Below are 16876 nucleotides of genomic sequence, written 5' to 3'. Positions count from 1 at the left end.
AATCTAGATCCATTCCCCCATCCAATTCACAAGAAGGCTGGAGAAATAGCTGTTCTCCAGTAAACACTGGAGAGCTTTCCCCAGTAAACACTGGGAGAAAGCTGTGTAAAAGGCAGTCTGAGGCAGTGCCACTCCTAGCTCAGGTAGCTGGAGACCACAAACTCATCGCAATGAGAGATGAGCATGAGGAAAAAAAACAAACTAGTATCAACGAGCACAGGCCCACTGCTGACTTACTCTGCCTGACCAGCCCTCCTCTCTGCAGAGCCTGGGAAGCAGGAACAACTGCAAGTGGCAGAGCCCATTGCACTTCCACACAAACTCCTGGCACAGCAATATCCCAGGCAATGGCTGGGCAGTGCCACAGCACTCAAGCACTCAGAGAAAGAAGATGTGCAACCACTTCATCCCAAACCATGCTGTATGCGGTGAGGAGAGCTGCAGCCTTCCTCCTTCTGTGCTTTTTCCAATGGCTGTGCTTTGAGGTGCCTACACAGCATCCCAAAATGTACTTGCCTTGTAAGAACATGCTTATTGTAAGACATGTACTCTATTTGAAAGCTGTTTCCTATTAAAAACTAAATCTTATACAGTACATAAGTGGAAAAAAAAAAAAAATACATAGGTGTATATGCACACAACTCCAGGGCTTCAACTCTGTGTATGGCTGTAATTTATATATTTTATTGCCATTAAAATCTACACATGGCCATCTTTATGTCTCCTTTTAAGGCAGCCCGTGAGCTGAGTTGGGTGGTCTCAGCACACACCTGTGAGGTAAAGCAGGGCCCAGATCCCCCCTAACCCTTGCTACAGGGGATACGCCTGTCCTGTACCATGGATAACTTGGGCAGACCCGCACGCTGAGGCACCACATCCAGCACCCAGCAAAGCTCTGCCTGCACCGACTCTACAACCACCACGAGCCCTAAGTGGGCAGCTATTGCGGTGGTGAACCACCACAGTCCCCCCCCACCCCCGCTCTTCCCTCCCCGCCCGCCACCGCCGCGTTAGGCCTTTCCCGGCTGGGCCGCGCCGGGCCCCAACAAAGGCGGCCGCCGGCGGGGCCGTCGCGATGGCAACGCGGCCGCCATGGCAGCTGGGGCCCGGATTAGCGGCTCACAAAGCCGCCCCGCAGCGCTCCCTGCCCGCGGCCTGCGGTGGGCTTCGGGAGGGCACCCAACGGGGGCCTCCGGCACCCCAGCACAGGCGAATCGGCATTCCCGAGGGATTCGTCACCTCGTTCCAACCCCGCGGCTCTGTGCAGGGACACCTATCACCAGGGTGCGGCAAGCCCCGTGCAACCTGGCCTTGAACCTGCCCCTAGATGGGGCAGCCACAGCTTCTCTGGGCAACCTGTGCCACGGCCGCCTCACAGGGAAAACCTTTATCCTAAGATCCAATCTAAACCTACTCTCTCTCTCTCTTTCAGCTTGAAGCTATTCCCCCTTGTCCTGTCACTACATGCTCTTGTAAATGATCACCCCCAGTAACTCGGTGCCTTGAGCTAGAGCATTTGAGTCAGGATGACTTGGTGCTCCCTGCTTTCTAGGTCCTAAGTGTTCCTATGCCTCCCCTAAATAAGAAGAGAAAAAGAGGAGTGTTTTTTGCATGCTTTCTGTCTGGGCTAAAATGTATTTTTCCAAAGCATCTATCCTAATTTAAAGTGGTAGCAAATCTGAGACACACTCAGGCTTGTGGCCTGAGGGTGACATTCAAACCTTCATGCAAAAGCCATCCAGCAGCCTGGACTTCCCTGTCCTCAGAAGCAGAGCATGATCTCCCCCTAAAGCCAATATCCAAACTGAACTTACCACTGGATTCTCAACAATTGACTAAAAATCACCCCTGGGAACCTGGTACCTTGAGCTTGAGGAATCAGCTGTCTTCTCTCTAGATCCTAAGTGCTCCCATGCCTTTCCTGGACAGGCAGGAGGAAAAAAGAGCAATTTTTGTCCTGCCAGGTGCTAAAAAACTGTGAGGCCATTTGGGAAAAGAGTGAACAGAGCTCACTCAGAGAAAGCCCTTTCCTCAGAGGGTAAGTCCCCTAAAGGAATGCTTTAAAAGAGCATCCTCAATAGTTCCTTTTGACACAGTCCCAATGCAATTCCAGAAGTAGTATTAGACCTGAATTACTCAGAAAAAGTCTGTCTGAAAAAACATTTTCTGAGATGACTGAAGCTTCAGCACCTCTTACTTAAAGGTGCCATAATCACAAATGATCCATCCAGCCTTGGCCAAAATACCTGGGGGTTTTCAGAGGTTTAATTCCACTCTAATGTCTTTCAATCTTTCAATGTTTCATTCTTAGTTATCTGCTATGGGGAACCAATGACATCCTCATGCAGATTTAATAAAATAATAATTTCCAATACCAGTTTGATAGGAAAGGTTGGATGCACTTTCACAAATGTAAATTTTGAAAGCTGTAAATCTTTCCAAAAAAATCTTTTAAATTCAAGCAAAGGGTTTGTGGAGATGGACATCTTCCACGTGAACTGTAAATAAAAATATCTGGGCTGGTCCTAGAAGGAATCACAGCAACATATTTGTAGTAAAGTTAGGCAGAAAAATAGTAACTGTTGAGACAGCTTCCATAAGGAAAATAGAAACCAAACTATCTAGAAACCACTCTGCCATCCTGTCAAGAGACAGACAGCACTAACAACCCTGTGAGGTTCTCCCAGCTGCACAAACAGGACAGGCCAGTTCCAGGGAGGAGGATGCATGGACAGAGAGCCTAGCTCCAGGGAACAGATGTGCTGTGCCATTAGGATCCTTCTTACCCCACTCTGCAGACCCACTCTCAGAACTCTTGGGAGTGAGACTTGGCCAAGGGGACAGAACCTGCTCCATGCCACAGGAGAGCAGAACAGCCTGTCCAGGTGTCCTTGCCTGCTCTCACAAAGGCACCTGGCAAATATCAGATGAACCCCAGAAGACCTGAATGACCATTACTGCTAGAGTGTTTTTGGCTATGTGCCTACCAGATGCGGAGCACAGAGAACTCTTTGTTCCAGAGGCATTGTTACCACAGGCCAAACTGCCTACTGCCACAAGAGAGGTGATCAGATTCCCCTTCTCCTCCCCTCCCCATCTGTTCATGGCAACCATGTTATGTGTGAGAATTTACATAAATTGCCCTCTGATCTGTGGAAGAAAATCCAAAATCCAGTTTGGAAATCCACAGCAGGTTGACAAGTAGCTTTGATCCCTGAAATTTCCAGAGAGCGGCAGATTAAGGATTAATTAATTAACATTCTCCCAATCCAAAGTGAGGAAAATCATGGCCACTGTAAGCACAGAAACAAGTCTTCCTTTAAAGACATCAGTATCTGAAGATTCTCCCATTAGTCAGCAGGGAAAACTCATTTCATACACCTAAGTCAACCACCCCATTCTTCTGTCAGGAGTACATGAATAGGCATTTGTGACAGACCTACAAACCCTCATCTTACCCAGCACCTCAGATACTGTGATTTTCCCTCATCACAACAGTAACAGCCATCACCCCAGTGAGACCTCAGGACCTCTCATGTCCAGAATTTGGATGGAGTATTAGATGGCAGCCTAAAGGTCAGAACCCTCCTCAGACCCCAGATCTTTTTTCTTGTTTGCTTCCAGGGTATTTTTAGAGAGGAGATCTCTCTGGGCAAGAGCTGCCTCACAGAGAGGCTGAGATTTCATGACCGACTCATCCACACACAATTACCTCAGGCCCAGCGAGAGATGCAGACTGGTTTTAAGCACTTTCCAAGCACCCTTGGTGCTGCAACTGATTAGTGAGTCATGCAAAGACGTCACTGTGAATGTATTTCCTGCACTGCTGCTTCACCAAATATAAAAGCACACAACAAAACCATGAGTTCAAAAACCTGATTTGGGTGCAGGCCCCCATTTCTTCCAGGACCTCTGCACTTCCAGTTTCTGTTAAGATCAGCTTCTCTCCTGATGACAAACAAAAAACCAGCTGCATCAAGTTAGAGCAGAGCTCTGCCTTGCCCAAAACCTCCCAAGATACCAACCAAGAGACAACTTTGGAAGAACATAAAGTTAAGGCAAGGATATTACAACAGAGCCCAGAACACTACATCCCCATCCAAGCTATTTATGATGTGGAGATTTTCTGAATTCAAAGGGGTGTCTGTGTGTGTTAAAAGACCTTCCATGAATCTTCCCAATCATTTTGAAGCCTATGTAAATTTTAGCAACAACATCCTGCGGCAAAGATTTCACAGTAGATATGCTCCATGATAAAATGACTTTATTTGTTCTAAGCCTCCTCCTATCTTGCAATTTATAGGACTTTCTCTACCACAAAACTTCATCAGACCAACTCTTGCATTAGAAAGATGATCTGAGTTTTTTCAGTTTTGATTTGAAACAAATAACCTTGCTTACAAGATTGGAGACCCAACAGTCCAAAGAAATTACTCTGATGGATAACCCCTTTTCCTCCCAAAAATAATACAGAACAACATGTTCCCACAGGTCGAAGTAGCAGAGGACGAAGCTGCAACTTGAGCTCCTCTGGCATTCTCATACGTGTTGAACTAGACAGAGGACTAGCTGTGCCTGAGGTGGTAGATGCAAGACACCTTCCTCCTCTCTTTCTGCTGCAGGTTTCAGTGAGGGTGGTAGCCTGAATCTAGAGAAGCTGTTGAAATAATTCCTTGTGCTGTCTAAAGATCTTCAACACCATCCAACTTAAGCCAAACTACTTGGCTACACATACAGTGAATGAGAAGTCTTTCCAGGACTTCTGTCCTACAGCTGAAAAAATGATCTCCTTTAGAAAGCATGTGCATGGCCTGAGCTTGGATTTGAGAGAGATTCAAGTTTTGGAACCAGAGAGGTGTTTCCTAGAGATCCTGCTATGCTCAAAGCCCTTGCAGCTGCACCTGACAAACCACAGCCAGCTTGAGATCACTTTTCAGTCTCTCTCTCTCTCTGTACTAAAAAAATAAAAAAAAACTTTGTACTTTCTTTCTCAGGAAAACAGCAGCCCATATATTTTAGTCAGAGTTTTGGAAGGGAAAAAACCCAAAAGTGATTCCTCTTTGAAGCAGAGACACTCACACTGTATTTGGGATCCTCTTTGAAGCTTCACCTTTTGTGCCTGTTAAAACCAAGTATTTTGATATGAAGAAATGGGGTGTCAGCCTCTCCCTCTCTTTTTTTATCACTGAGTAATACTCGTGGATTTCCTTTTCACACATTTTCACTTTTTTTTGCCACTTCCATTTTACAAAGGTGAGAGAAGGTTTTGGACACAGCAAGGAAAGAAAACAAAACCAAACAAAAATAAGAGAATAAGCAGAAATGCCAAAATGGAAAAATCACATTTGGGACTTTTGTCTAATGAAATAGAAAACCATTTCCTTTGCAGCCCAACTAAACTTGCATTTTTTTTCCTGCTAATGGATGTAGGAGGTGTGCTGCTTCTGACCTGAGATGCACCGACACCAACCACCTTGGTAGACTTGTGAGCTGCAGTTCACGGATTTGAACTGGAGAGAACATTATGATAATCTAATTTGACCTCATCTGTTCTGCAGGCCATAGCACTTCCTCTTGTAATTCCTTCAGCATGTACATGCTTTCTGTCTGGGCTAAAATGTATTTTTCAAAAGCATCTATCCTAATTTAAAGACCTTAAGTGGTGGCAAATCTAAGACACACTCAGGCTTGTGGCCCGAGGGTGACATACAAACCTTCATGCAAAAGCCATCCAGCAGCCTCGACTCCCCTGTCCTCAGAAGCAGAGCATGATCTCCCCCTGAAGCCAACATCCAAACTGAGCTTGCCACTGGATTCTCAACAATTGACTAAAAATCACCCCTGGGACACTGGCACCTTGAGCAACCAAGACAGAATGACTTGGTGCTCTCAGCTCGCTCCTCTCTAGGTCTAAGTGTTCCCATGCCTTCCCTGGACAGGCAGGAGGAAAGAGGAGCAATTTTTGTCCTGCCATGTACTAGGTAACTGTGGGGCCACTTAAAAGAGAAGGGAATAGTTACAAAGCTCTTTCCTCAGAGGGTAAGTGCTCTGCTTTCAAAGAGCATCCTTAAAGTTCCTTTTCACACAGTCCTGATACAATTCCAGAAGCAGTACTGGACCCAAATGACTTGGAAAGTCTTAATGAAAAAACATTTTCTGAGATGAGGAGACCATGACTGGAGCTTCAGCACCTCTCACTTAAAGATGCCATAAATCAAAGAGATGAAGGCCACTCGTGGTGTGTAGGACACCCATAAAGATGGGATTCTAGGAGACCTCTGAAACCTGGGAGGCCCCAGCACATCATAAAGAGCCACCAAAAGAGAGTGTGCATCAAAATCATGTTTTCCATGTGTCACAGCTGAAACTGAAGGCAACAGGCTTAGCCCTACAAACCCTACAATGGCACATTCAGAGCTCAGAACTCCAGAGGTGAAGGCCACAAGGCTTTCCTCTGAAATGAACTTTCCATCTGATCCCACCCATCAGCCATACCAAGCTATCTACTGTAGAGAATCTCTCAGGAAACAGTTCTCCTGGCCGTGGGTGAATTATTTGAGGCTTAGTCTGGAAGATGGTTACAGGCCAGGAACGATGCTTTACACAAGAGCTCTGAAGAGTCTCTCATCTGAAGTGAACAGATGAGTCAGAAAATTGCTCTGAAAATGGCAAGTCAATCTGACCAGGCCTAACGTCTCCCCATGGAAACTCCCCAGAGCCAAGGGAACAACTGCTCCAGCCTCATGCAGACTTGAAGCACTGGATGTTGTCCAGAACACTGGTTCTTCAGAAACAAATTGCACCAAGCTGTGCAGAACTCTCCCTCCTGCCCACTCCAGAAAACAGTCTCACACAACAGTCCTTTGCCAGTCACCTGACGTCAGGACATCTCTCAGCACACAACCATTAAACAAGAGAAACAAAACAGCACCCCAAAAGAGCTGGAAAGGACTGCTCAGACTAGAGCAACTGTAACTGCCTATAAACTGAGTGCCCTGTGACATGCTTCTTTGAATTAGCAGGGATACAGTCAAGGTTAAAAGGGGATTATGCCAAAGACAATTTGTTTTCCTATCAAACACATCCATCCACAGGAGACCTTGCAAGTCAAACAGCCTTTAGACTGCATAGACACTTGAACACCACCACCTTTAGTGGTGGCACCCTTGAGGATACCATGTAAAAACTCTTGGGGACATAACAAGAGTTTGCCTATTTCTTATAGAAAATGAAACCACACAGAGCTACCAACTGGCAAACATGAGGATATCTGACCACTTTCTCTTAGGAGTGAACAGAGTCCCACTTTGCACACCAGGACATGCAAATTTGGTTTCAGAAGCTGAACGAAAGTTCTGAACAGATACTTGTCCCAAACTTTCTGCCCAAAAGTTTCAGCAATATGGCAAATCTGGTTACAAAACTCCCTTTCCTTTCACTAATTAGCATGCCTTAACATGACATCACCCTTTTGCAGGAAATTTCAAAAGAAAAATAATACCAATCCTTCATCCCTACACTGCACCTTCCATGGTGCTTCCCTCCATGACCATGATTCTATCAGCAATGTTCTGGCCAGGTCACCACCTACCAAACCATGTTCTTCCCTCCTAACCGGGCAGGAAGGTTCCAAGAGCTGCAGAACGCAACACTTCCTGCCTCAAAGAACAAACCTATGCACAACTCCACTGAACAATAGTGAAACAGTCACAGTGTCCTGTCCACAGAGGTGACCACATTCGGCACTTGGGTATGATGATCCCCTTCAGTTCCTAATCCCATTAAAAATCTTGGGATCCTTCAGTCTAATCCTGCTGATATCACTCCTGGAGATGCTGACAACCTCCTCAGTTGAAAGGTCACAACTGAGCTCCCTCCAATCCTCAGATTCAGTCCACTCTCACAATTCACACACCAGGCTGTCATGGACCATGACACAAGTGACTTCCAGCCGCAGTAGCCCACCCTTTCCTGAGCAACCACCAGCCACAGAAGAGCCAGACCAACACAAGGGACAGCCTTAGTGCCAAACTTTCTTCAACTATACAAAACTTACACCACCACTTGCCCAAGACTCAGCAGGAGAAGTTTCAGGACCAAAAGACTTATTTTTAATATAGGATTATTGAAAAAGAAATCACAAGGTTTTGAGTTAGAAACAGGCCAAAATCAGAGGTTTGATAAAGCAGTCACTCTGTTAGGAGTGTCTACAAACCTTCCTCCAGCATTTGAACAGACTGCAAATCTGTGTGCCACAAGAGGCTTCTGGATAGGGAAAAAATTCCCATAGCCGATATCCTAGCAACTCTGGGAACAAGAATAAACTCTGTTTCAAATCACCACAGGGCAGGAGTCACTGGCTGTAGCCCCTACAAGGACATTACAGGCAGCCAGCATCTGTAAGTGACCTTTAATCTACTTAACCCTTGCAAAAGATTCAAACTTCTAATCCCGCCCCCACAGAAGTTCAGAAAACTCCTTTTGCCCCAGAAGCAACAGCTTTGATCCAACATCACTCAAGAGACTTACCTTCCCGAACTGCTCGAAATATTGTTTCACATCCTCCACAGTAGTGTTCACAGACAGACCACCCACAAATATCTTCTTCGTTCGGGTCACCATCTGGAAAAGGGAAGGACAGGAATTCACCAAATAAACCCAGAGCGAGCAGAGAACGAGGCTCAAAAGGCCACTAACTCCCCTCTGCTGCCGGGAAGCGCTTTTGCCTTTGCTGCAGCTGAGCTTCCAACTTCTTGAAGCCCTCTGGCCAAGCACAGCTGGCAGATCTGTCCCACACTAGATTCATGCTCTTGTTTTCACAGAGCCCACCACACATGCCAGCACCCAGCCACCACCTCCTCGTCAGACAATTACCAGCCTCTTCCCTCACCAACATGCCACCTCTCCCTTGGCACTGTGATATCATCCCAAATGTGTGGGGCACACCTATCCCTTCCCCAGCCCTGCCACTCTGCACAGCCAGTGCAACCCCAGAGGTACTTGCTCTGCTCCCAGGGTGGCAAGAAGCTTGCCATCACAGGCAGGTTCCCTAGGCCTTGCCCTCCCACCCCACAAATTACACAGCCTTCCAGTCTGAAATGGAATAAGCCTCATTTCACTTAAATGGAGCCCAGTCAACACCCAGTTAAATCACATTGCCTCTGCAAGAAGGTAAAGACAAGATCCCTCTGCCACTTGTCACTGATACAGCTGGGACAAGGAACAAAACGAACTACCCTGAGAGGGGCCATGGCTGCCAGGCTTGAGGCACACCGACATCCTTTGAACCAGCTCTCCAGCTGCATCCTCCCTTTAGCTGCTTGGCTACACCCCTGCTCTCAGAGGAACACATGGTCCTAATTACCCCAAGGAGCATAGGGCTAATCCGCAGCAATTCCCTGGCTTGGAGAGCAGCCCGTTCTAACACTAAAGCACCTTCTGTCACCAAACTGCTTAATGGAATTAACCCAATTCCTACCATGTGCTTCCTGGCTCCAGTTACTTGGGATACCTGCTCACCAATTGTTCTCAGTGCCTGAACCCCTTACTTCCCTCCCAGCACCAGTCTCCTCTTTCCTCTCTGCTTCTCAGCACAGCTTCTCCCCAGCTCTTTCACCCCTAACAGGACTTGGAATACAGACTCTAAACTTTAAAACTCACATCCAAGAGCCAAGCTAAAGAAAGACCCAAAGTATAAAGGCAGTCTCCAGTACGCTGCTGGCTCCTCAGCTAAAAGTTTCTAGCTGCACACCTGGAAAAAGTTCCTGCCACTGTGCATTTTAACAGCAGAGCCTCTTGTACATAAGATCCAACACCAAACTCCTTTTGCCTTTTCCAGTGCTGAGGCACACAAGGGCATTTCACAAAGTGAAATCCTTCTCCTCTTCCCTGTCATACATTCATCACACACAGGTGCACACTCTTCCACATGTGTCACATCACAGCAGGGAGCTGTTCCATATCTCCTAAGACTGGAACTTCTACCATTGTCTGCAATTTCAGAAGGACTAAGTTCACCCTGGGCAGCATTTAATCCACCAGCTCTATCTAATGCATTCTGAAGTACAACCAAGGGGCCTCCTGGTTCCTTCAGTGCCATGCAAACTCCCAGCACTCCGCTCCAGGTGAGTCCTGACCAAACCCCAGTGAGCAGCTCTGTTGCATGCACTGGCCACCTTGCACAGAAGGACAAGGTTCACCATCACAAATTCTGCCCCTTGTGGCACAAGGCTGCCCACAGTGCTTACCTTGGGCTGTGCTCGGCGAGGGAACGCTACCTTCGGGTCAATCTGAAAGAGATGTGGGGAAGAACAGGTGAACACACTTTTCCTGCCTATTTACAGACACAGGGTTTCCTCCATATGTGCAGCTGTCTCTGCCCATGTGGCACCTTGCTAAAAACCCAAAGAATCTACCTGAGGTGCATAAAATGAAGCTGGCTGCAGACATCTTTCCCTCTTGGTAAGGTGTAACCCAGGGAGACTACAAGTCCCAGCATGCAGTGGTCCATCTCCAGCTGAGCGCTGGGCAGATGCACTGAGAGCCCATCACATGCTGGGATTAACAGGCTGGGCTGCACCCTCCCGCTTGGCCAGCCCCTGGGTGCCTTGCATCACCAGCCTCATATTAAAAGTGGTTTCTTTTGCCTTTTTTGCTCTCACCCTTCACTCTTCCTACAAGCACAGAGTTCATCTGGGTAGTAACAAGACAGAAAAGAAGCAGCGCACATACCCCCAAACATTTCATCCCTTCAAACACAGACTGAAGAGCAGACAAAAAGAAGCTATAAAAGAGCAGACAGGATGGCACAAATTAACCCGAGGAGCCCAGGCCTGCCGGCTGCGGAGGCTGCGGCCGCAGGGATCGTGCTGCCCCTCTCCCCAGGCCGCGCTGCACACAAAGCCGTGATGCCTCCCTCCCTCCCACCGCGGGCTGAGCCTCCATTGTGCCTGTTCAGCTTCCCTATAAACCTGCTGCTGGCCGGAGCAGCCGGGCCCGCGCCGCCATCCAGGTGCCGCGCGTTCTGCCGGGCTCAGCACGGATGAGCGCGTGCCTACATTGGCCTCACACCACCACCAGCACCACCACCACAAAAGCTGGGACAACACTAATGCAGCTGCAAGCCAAACACCCACAAAGCCTTCTCTCCTCCTCAGCCACCACTTCTTTCTTTATAGGCCTATTTTTACAGCAACTCCTGTAAAGTTACATCACATCAGGGATGATCCAGACCTACAAATCAGCTTACAAAGACCTGTGGTAAAGGCAGGTTTGGCTCATCCCCACACTTGGACTGGCTGCAGCTGGGAGGGCAGCCTGGAGCATTGTCCCATCAGCCCAGCAGCTCCAACAGCCCAAAAGGAAGCTGTGTTTCTCCAGCTCCTCTCACTGCTTTGTTCAGCTTTCCAGCCTGGCTGCCCTCCTGTCCCGCATCCTTTTACTTGTCTCACAGCCCCGGAGCTTGGCCCCCCTGTGCCCTTCCACCAGCTCCTCTCCCTGCCTTCCCCACCTCCATCCTGACTCACAGCTTACAACATAAATAAACTCAGCACGTAGGTAAACACAGGCAAAACTGAAAAGCACAAATAAATTCAAAAATAAACCTTGCTCCCCAAGCTCCTTGCAGATTAGCATACCCTCCAGTGCCCCCCTGGGGCATCGGAACCATCCAGGCCCTCCCCTCCTCAGGCACACCACACCCCCCCACCCCCCCCCGCCCCGCTTCCTGGCTAGTGCAGACACCCACAGCGAATTCTGAGGACAGGGGACGGCAGGAGACCAGGAGGTTGATGGCAGATAATAAGCAAAAACAATAATCTACTGTCTTTTACTTCTCAGCCAGTGTCATTCAGCTCCTGCCAATAAGATGCTTTCATACTCAGCAATGCTAAGCTCAGCCTCATTTTCTCATTACCCTGAGTGTGATCAACTGGGCAGAGATAACGTGTCCTCCTGGCTGGAGAGAGCAGGCAGTCATTTCACAAATTCTTCTGCACAACCAGCTATTGTTGCAGGTAGAGGGAGGCTGGGGTGACTGATTGCAGGCACAGCCCTGGGAACATGCAGAGGGGAGCGAGTTCGGTGCCGGACTCAAGTTACTCAAACTGGACTGTTCCTTGGCTGCTGGAGTCTTTCCTCATTAAAGCAAAGGCACTGGTACCTTATTCCCTCATTTCTGGTGTTAAAACAAATAGCCCTGGAGGAGTTGTGTTTCACTGTCACCCACTGACGTAATGGATCCTTTTTACAAACCCAGATAGAAATCTGCTAAGAGCATTCAGAACTGCTCAGATTGTATCCAAAAAACAAAAACCCAGATCAGGCTGCAGTGAATGGAAGTCACCTGAGCTCAAACCGCTTCCAGTTCACCCCACAAGACTTTGATGAGGAATCCCACGGAAGCTGCAGGTGTACCAACAGGCCAGCCAGGTCCTCAGCAATGCTCTTCAGGCCACCTACAGCCCCATTTCATAGCTCAGATCTCGTAACTCCAGTGTTAGCCTAGTTGGTATCAGTGTCCCAAAGCACAGGGAAGGCTGGGAAGGACCTGTGAGATGTCAGGTCCGGGTTTGTTCTTTCATTTTACCTCTGTCACTACCTCCGCCCTGCTGGTCTGCACTGCAGGGGAGCTGCAGATCACTCCCTCCATCACAAAAGACAAACCCAGCAAAAACTCAACAACGGCAACAAAGAAACGATGGGATGACCCAGCACTGCCAAGTGCTCTTCCCAGAGCGCGTAAAGAAGCAGCTCAAGGCAGCGGCCAGCTGCAGCTTTACAAAGTCACGCAAATCTTTTACCTTGAGACTGTAAAGCCAATTCTCCTATCAAGTATTTTCAAAAATAACCCTGTAGTCTGCTATCTAGCTTACAAACAAAGAGGAGTCTGAAAAGAACAAGGCTGCCCCAAAGAATTGGGCCAACCGCCTTCATTAGAGTAGGAAGAATCAGAAGACAATGAAGCAACAAGTTGAGCAGACACTGTCTATCAAATGCTGTTTGCCAGGAGACACCAAGCCCCGTGAGAAGGCTGTCCTTACAGGGCACCAGGCCTTTTTCTGCAAAGTTTCATAAAACTCTAAATTAGGATTTAGGTGAGTTTGTGTCATTTAACCCATGACTCACAGCAAAGCCTTTCACCTCAGCAGGCAAAAGGCATCTGGAGGTTCCATGTGCTCCCATTAAGATCAACCTCTCACGAGGCAAAACACCCCAAAACATCTGCCTCAGCTGAAAACTGCACCAAACAAAAAATAAGAATGAAGGGGAAAGAGGATCAAAGTTCCTAACAAAGAAGGCCCTGGTGAAACTGTCCCCATTATCTGTGCCGTGCCGGCGGGGTGAGCAGAGCAGATGCAGCAGGGAATTTCAATGGCTGGCCGGTCCCCACGCGCCCTACACCACGAGGCTCTTCTGTTCTCCTGCAGCGGCCACCGTCCCTCCCCGCCCGCGTGGGCTGCACTGTGGGATGCAGAGCGCCTTCGCACAGCCGGCAGCGGCGGCTTGGGGAGAAGAATGGACAACGTGGATTTCAGCTCTCTCCCAGCCCTGAAACACTTCCAGGATTAATGCAACAACCAACATCCATCAGTTGCCTTTTCAAGAGGGGTCTATGCCAGCCCACAGACTCATGACAGGACTAGCTGATCAGACACTGTGTTTACATAGGCTAGTGAAAAAAGGAAAAAAAAAAAAAAGAGAGAAAAAGAAAACCTTGGGCCCTCCTCAAAAGACATTACTGTAAACCCCCCACTCAGAGCAAAATTCACTTTACATCACTCCTGGAAGCAGGAGGGCCAGGAGTCCTGGGGACCCAGCCTCAGCCAGGAAGGCTGGGGTGGGTTTAACTAGGAGCTCCCGTGGGGAGGAAGGACCTGTGCACATCAAAGGGAGCGATCCAGGCAGTTAAACAGGAACAGACATAAATCTTGCTGCAACTCATGCCGTAAACCCTAAGAAAGAGGGTCTCGCTCTCCCGCCCTCTCCTTCTGCCAAGATAAAGACTAGGACGCCTGGGCCACGCACTGGAAGAAATAAAACTCTGCATTTGGACTCCTCAACAGCCGTTGCCTGGAGCCAGAACATGCCCCCTCACCATGCCATCCCCTGCAGCCCCAGCCACTCCCCCATCACTCCCCCATCACTACCCTCACCTTCACCCCAGGGCAGCAATAAGGAAAAGGAATTCAGGGGAAGGCAAGTCACTGAAACTAAAGAGAAGGGACCTCCCACTCAGACATCTCACCCCCACCCCTCAAAACAGTCTGCACATCTCCTGAGTAACACAGATTCACAAGACAGGACCCACCACCTTACGCCACTAGTCCAGTGAGCCACCAAATCTTTCTGCTGCCCAGCTAGGGCTCCTCATCACCCAAACCTTCAGAGTGAGGCTGGAGCCGCAGCCACTCCAAGAAGCTGGTGGTAGCCCACATGGGCAGACATTGGCCACACTTGGAGACAATAAAATCCTAAACCTCCATGACCATTACAAAAACATCACCTGGGGAAACCACAAGAGAGTCTCTGGGGTGCACAGAATGAGGACTCTCTGCCGGGAAGGGGAGATGCACAGGCCACCATTGGCAGGGAAGCAGGGCCTGGGCGCTGGGGAACAGCACCCCTGAGGAGGGATCAGTGCTCAGCAGCACACCGGATGAATGGGCGGCTTCCCTCTCTCCGAATGCAGCCACGTCTTATTTCCCGGGGCAAATTCTCATCCCAAACGTGTTCAGGTGTCCCAGCTTCGAGAGGGCTACAGTCACTGCCCGGACGGGCCTTACAACCAACGAGCGAGAAGAAAACCATCACCAGGATCCACAGACCCACACCAGGAATCGGCGCACGGTGAGCCCTGTGCTTGGGCAGCAGCTAGGGTACCCGCCGGCAAGTGGGACAGAGAAGGGAACGATCGATCCGTATCGGGAATCAATAGTTTACAACCTCTAACTGGAAATCAAACACTACAATCGACGGCTGCTCCGAGCACAGCCGTTCCGCCGGTAAAAGCACCCCTGAGATGAGAGAAGTCATCTCACCGTCTTGGAGTCCAGTTCATGTCTGGATTGGGCCAGGACCTTGTCGACGCCAGCCTGGTCCATGAACGTGACGAACCCGAAGCCCCTGAGCCCCGCAGCCCGGGCAGAAGAGGGGGTGCGGAGAGAAGAGAGAAAGTTGGTTAAAGTGGCGGTCGGGCCGCGGCGGGGGCGAAGGGAGGCGCGGGCCCGGCCTCTCACCTGGATCTCTTTGTCAGCGGGTCCCGCATCACCAGGCACTCCTTCACCTCGCCGAACTGGCTGAAGTACTCCCGCAAGCCCTCTGCAAGCACAGCATCCACTGTGGGTCTCCCGTCCCGTCCCGGCCTCGCCGCGCCCCCCCCCCACTCGAGCTTAGCCCCAGCTCCACCACCCCCGGCCCCGGCGGCAGGTGCGGGGCCCCGCGACGCTCACCTTGCGTGGTCTGCCAGCTCAGTCCCCCGATGAACATTTTGCTGCGGGAGGAAGGGGAGAGCCGTGAGCGGGGCCGCGCCGGGGGGCCGCGGCACCCCGCGGGGGTGGCGGCAGCGGCGGCGGGGCCGCGCGGGGAGGGGAGGGCGCGGATCGGCCATGTTGGCAGCGGCACCGCCGCCGCTGCCGCCTCCGCCGCCGCCGCGCCTGCCCGGGCCGGGCGGCCGGGGCCGGGGGAGGGGGCGGCCGCGGCCGCGGCCGGCCCGGGGGGGGTGGTGGGGGCGGCCGGTGGCGGCCACCGCGGAGGTACCAGGGGTCGTGCGGGGAGTCCGGGGAGGCGAGGCCGGGCTGGCTGCCGTCTGTCTCCATTCGGACCTCTTCTCCCTGCGAGGAGCGGCGCCGCACTCCCGGGGCAGATGAGCGCTGGAAAAGGGGCCGGACGGACAGGCCATGCTGCCCCCTCCCCCGACCCCTCTCCGCCGGGCGGGGAGGGAGCGAGGGAGGAGGGCCCGGCGGGCACAACCTGCCCGGCTCCTCCCACCCCCGCCGGCCCGCCGGCCGCCCTGCGCATAAAACCCGCCGGCGGCACCGGGGCCGAGTGCCGGGAGCCGCGCCCGCACCGCGCTGGGGGAGAGCGCCCGACCCCGGGCTCGGCGGCGGCAGGAGTAGCCCCGGAGCTCGCAGCCGCTTTGTCCCTGGCCTGGCCTCGCTGCCCGCACCTGCCCCGGGGCGGTGGACAAAGGGTAACGGAGCCAGGCCGGCCCGGTGCGCTCGGGCTCGCTGCGGCGGGCCCCGGAGACCCCGGCCCTGTTCCTCCCGGTGTTTCGCCGCTGCCGAGGGCGCTTCCAGGTCGGGACCAGGACTGCCCTGCTCACCCCGGGATCCCGACCGGGCGGTGGAGAGTCGAGGCTCCTTCTCGGAGCCCTGGTACCTCCATGCCCTCTGGCAGCCCACGGGGACCCTGCAGGGGTCAGGGGCTTCCCGGCCTCGCCGCTTGCTGCCCCGCACGGCAGTGCCCAGGCTCCAGGACCCGGGGTAGAGCTGCTGCCGGGCAGCGCGGAGCCCCGTAGAGCCCCGCAGCACCAGGTATGCACAGCCCAGCCGCTCTCCTCTGCCCGTGGCTCACTGGGAAGGGGGTAGGCTGGTCCCCAAGGCACCGCGCAGTTTCTTGCTCATTCAGGCTGCCAGACTCGTGCCGAGCTCCATTCGAGTTCTACTGCCACAAAAGTTCATTCATATGCTGCTTCTCGAGCAGGTCTGTGCACTCTGCCTCCGCTCTTGGGCAACCTAGCCCGGGTGGCTGGAGGAGCTCAGCGAGGAACAGATGAAATACCTGTAAAGTTGGAGTCAAGAGGAGAGCTGAAACCTTGCCTGACTGCACCAAGCATCTCTGGGAGAAGGCACTTGTTTGCATCTGTGGCATATCAGAA

General features: G+C 51.3%; 1 protein-coding gene across 4 annotated transcripts in view; it reads right to left on the bottom strand.

Annotated features, from left to right (window-relative positions):
• Window positions 1–15968, bottom strand: part of MSI1 (musashi RNA binding protein 1) — a 30408-nt gene extending 14440 nt beyond the window's left edge. For 2 of the 4 annotated variants that reach the window (XM_053959504.1, XM_053959507.1), the window contains exons 1-6: window positions 15757–15967; window positions 15450–15490; window positions 15237–15318; window positions 15039–15123; window positions 10248–10289; window positions 8530–8622 (exon numbers count right to left, since the gene is read on the bottom strand). In XM_053959504.1, the coding sequence (XP_053815479.1) occupies window positions 8530–8622; window positions 10248–10289; window positions 15039–15123; window positions 15237–15318; window positions 15450–15490; window positions 15757–15815 (402 nt within the window). In that variant the 5' untranslated portion in view covers window positions 15816–15967. Of the gene's footprint in view, window positions 1–8529; window positions 8623–10247; window positions 10290–15038; window positions 15124–15236; window positions 15319–15449; window positions 15491–15756 lie in introns of all 4 variants that reach the window. The other 2 variants (XM_053959506.1, XM_053959505.1) reach the window with 2 other exon arrangements.
• Window positions 15969–16876: the final 908 nt, after the last annotated feature.

This window comes from Vidua chalybeata, chromosome 18, assembly GCF_026979565.1.
Source record: "Vidua chalybeata isolate OUT-0048 chromosome 18, bVidCha1 merged haplotype, whole genome shotgun sequence".
NCBI lineage: Eukaryota > Metazoa > Chordata > Aves > Passeriformes > Viduidae > Vidua > Vidua chalybeata.
The sequence above is the reverse complement of the archived record's forward strand: the minus strand, read 5'-3'. Positions and strand labels throughout refer to the sequence as shown.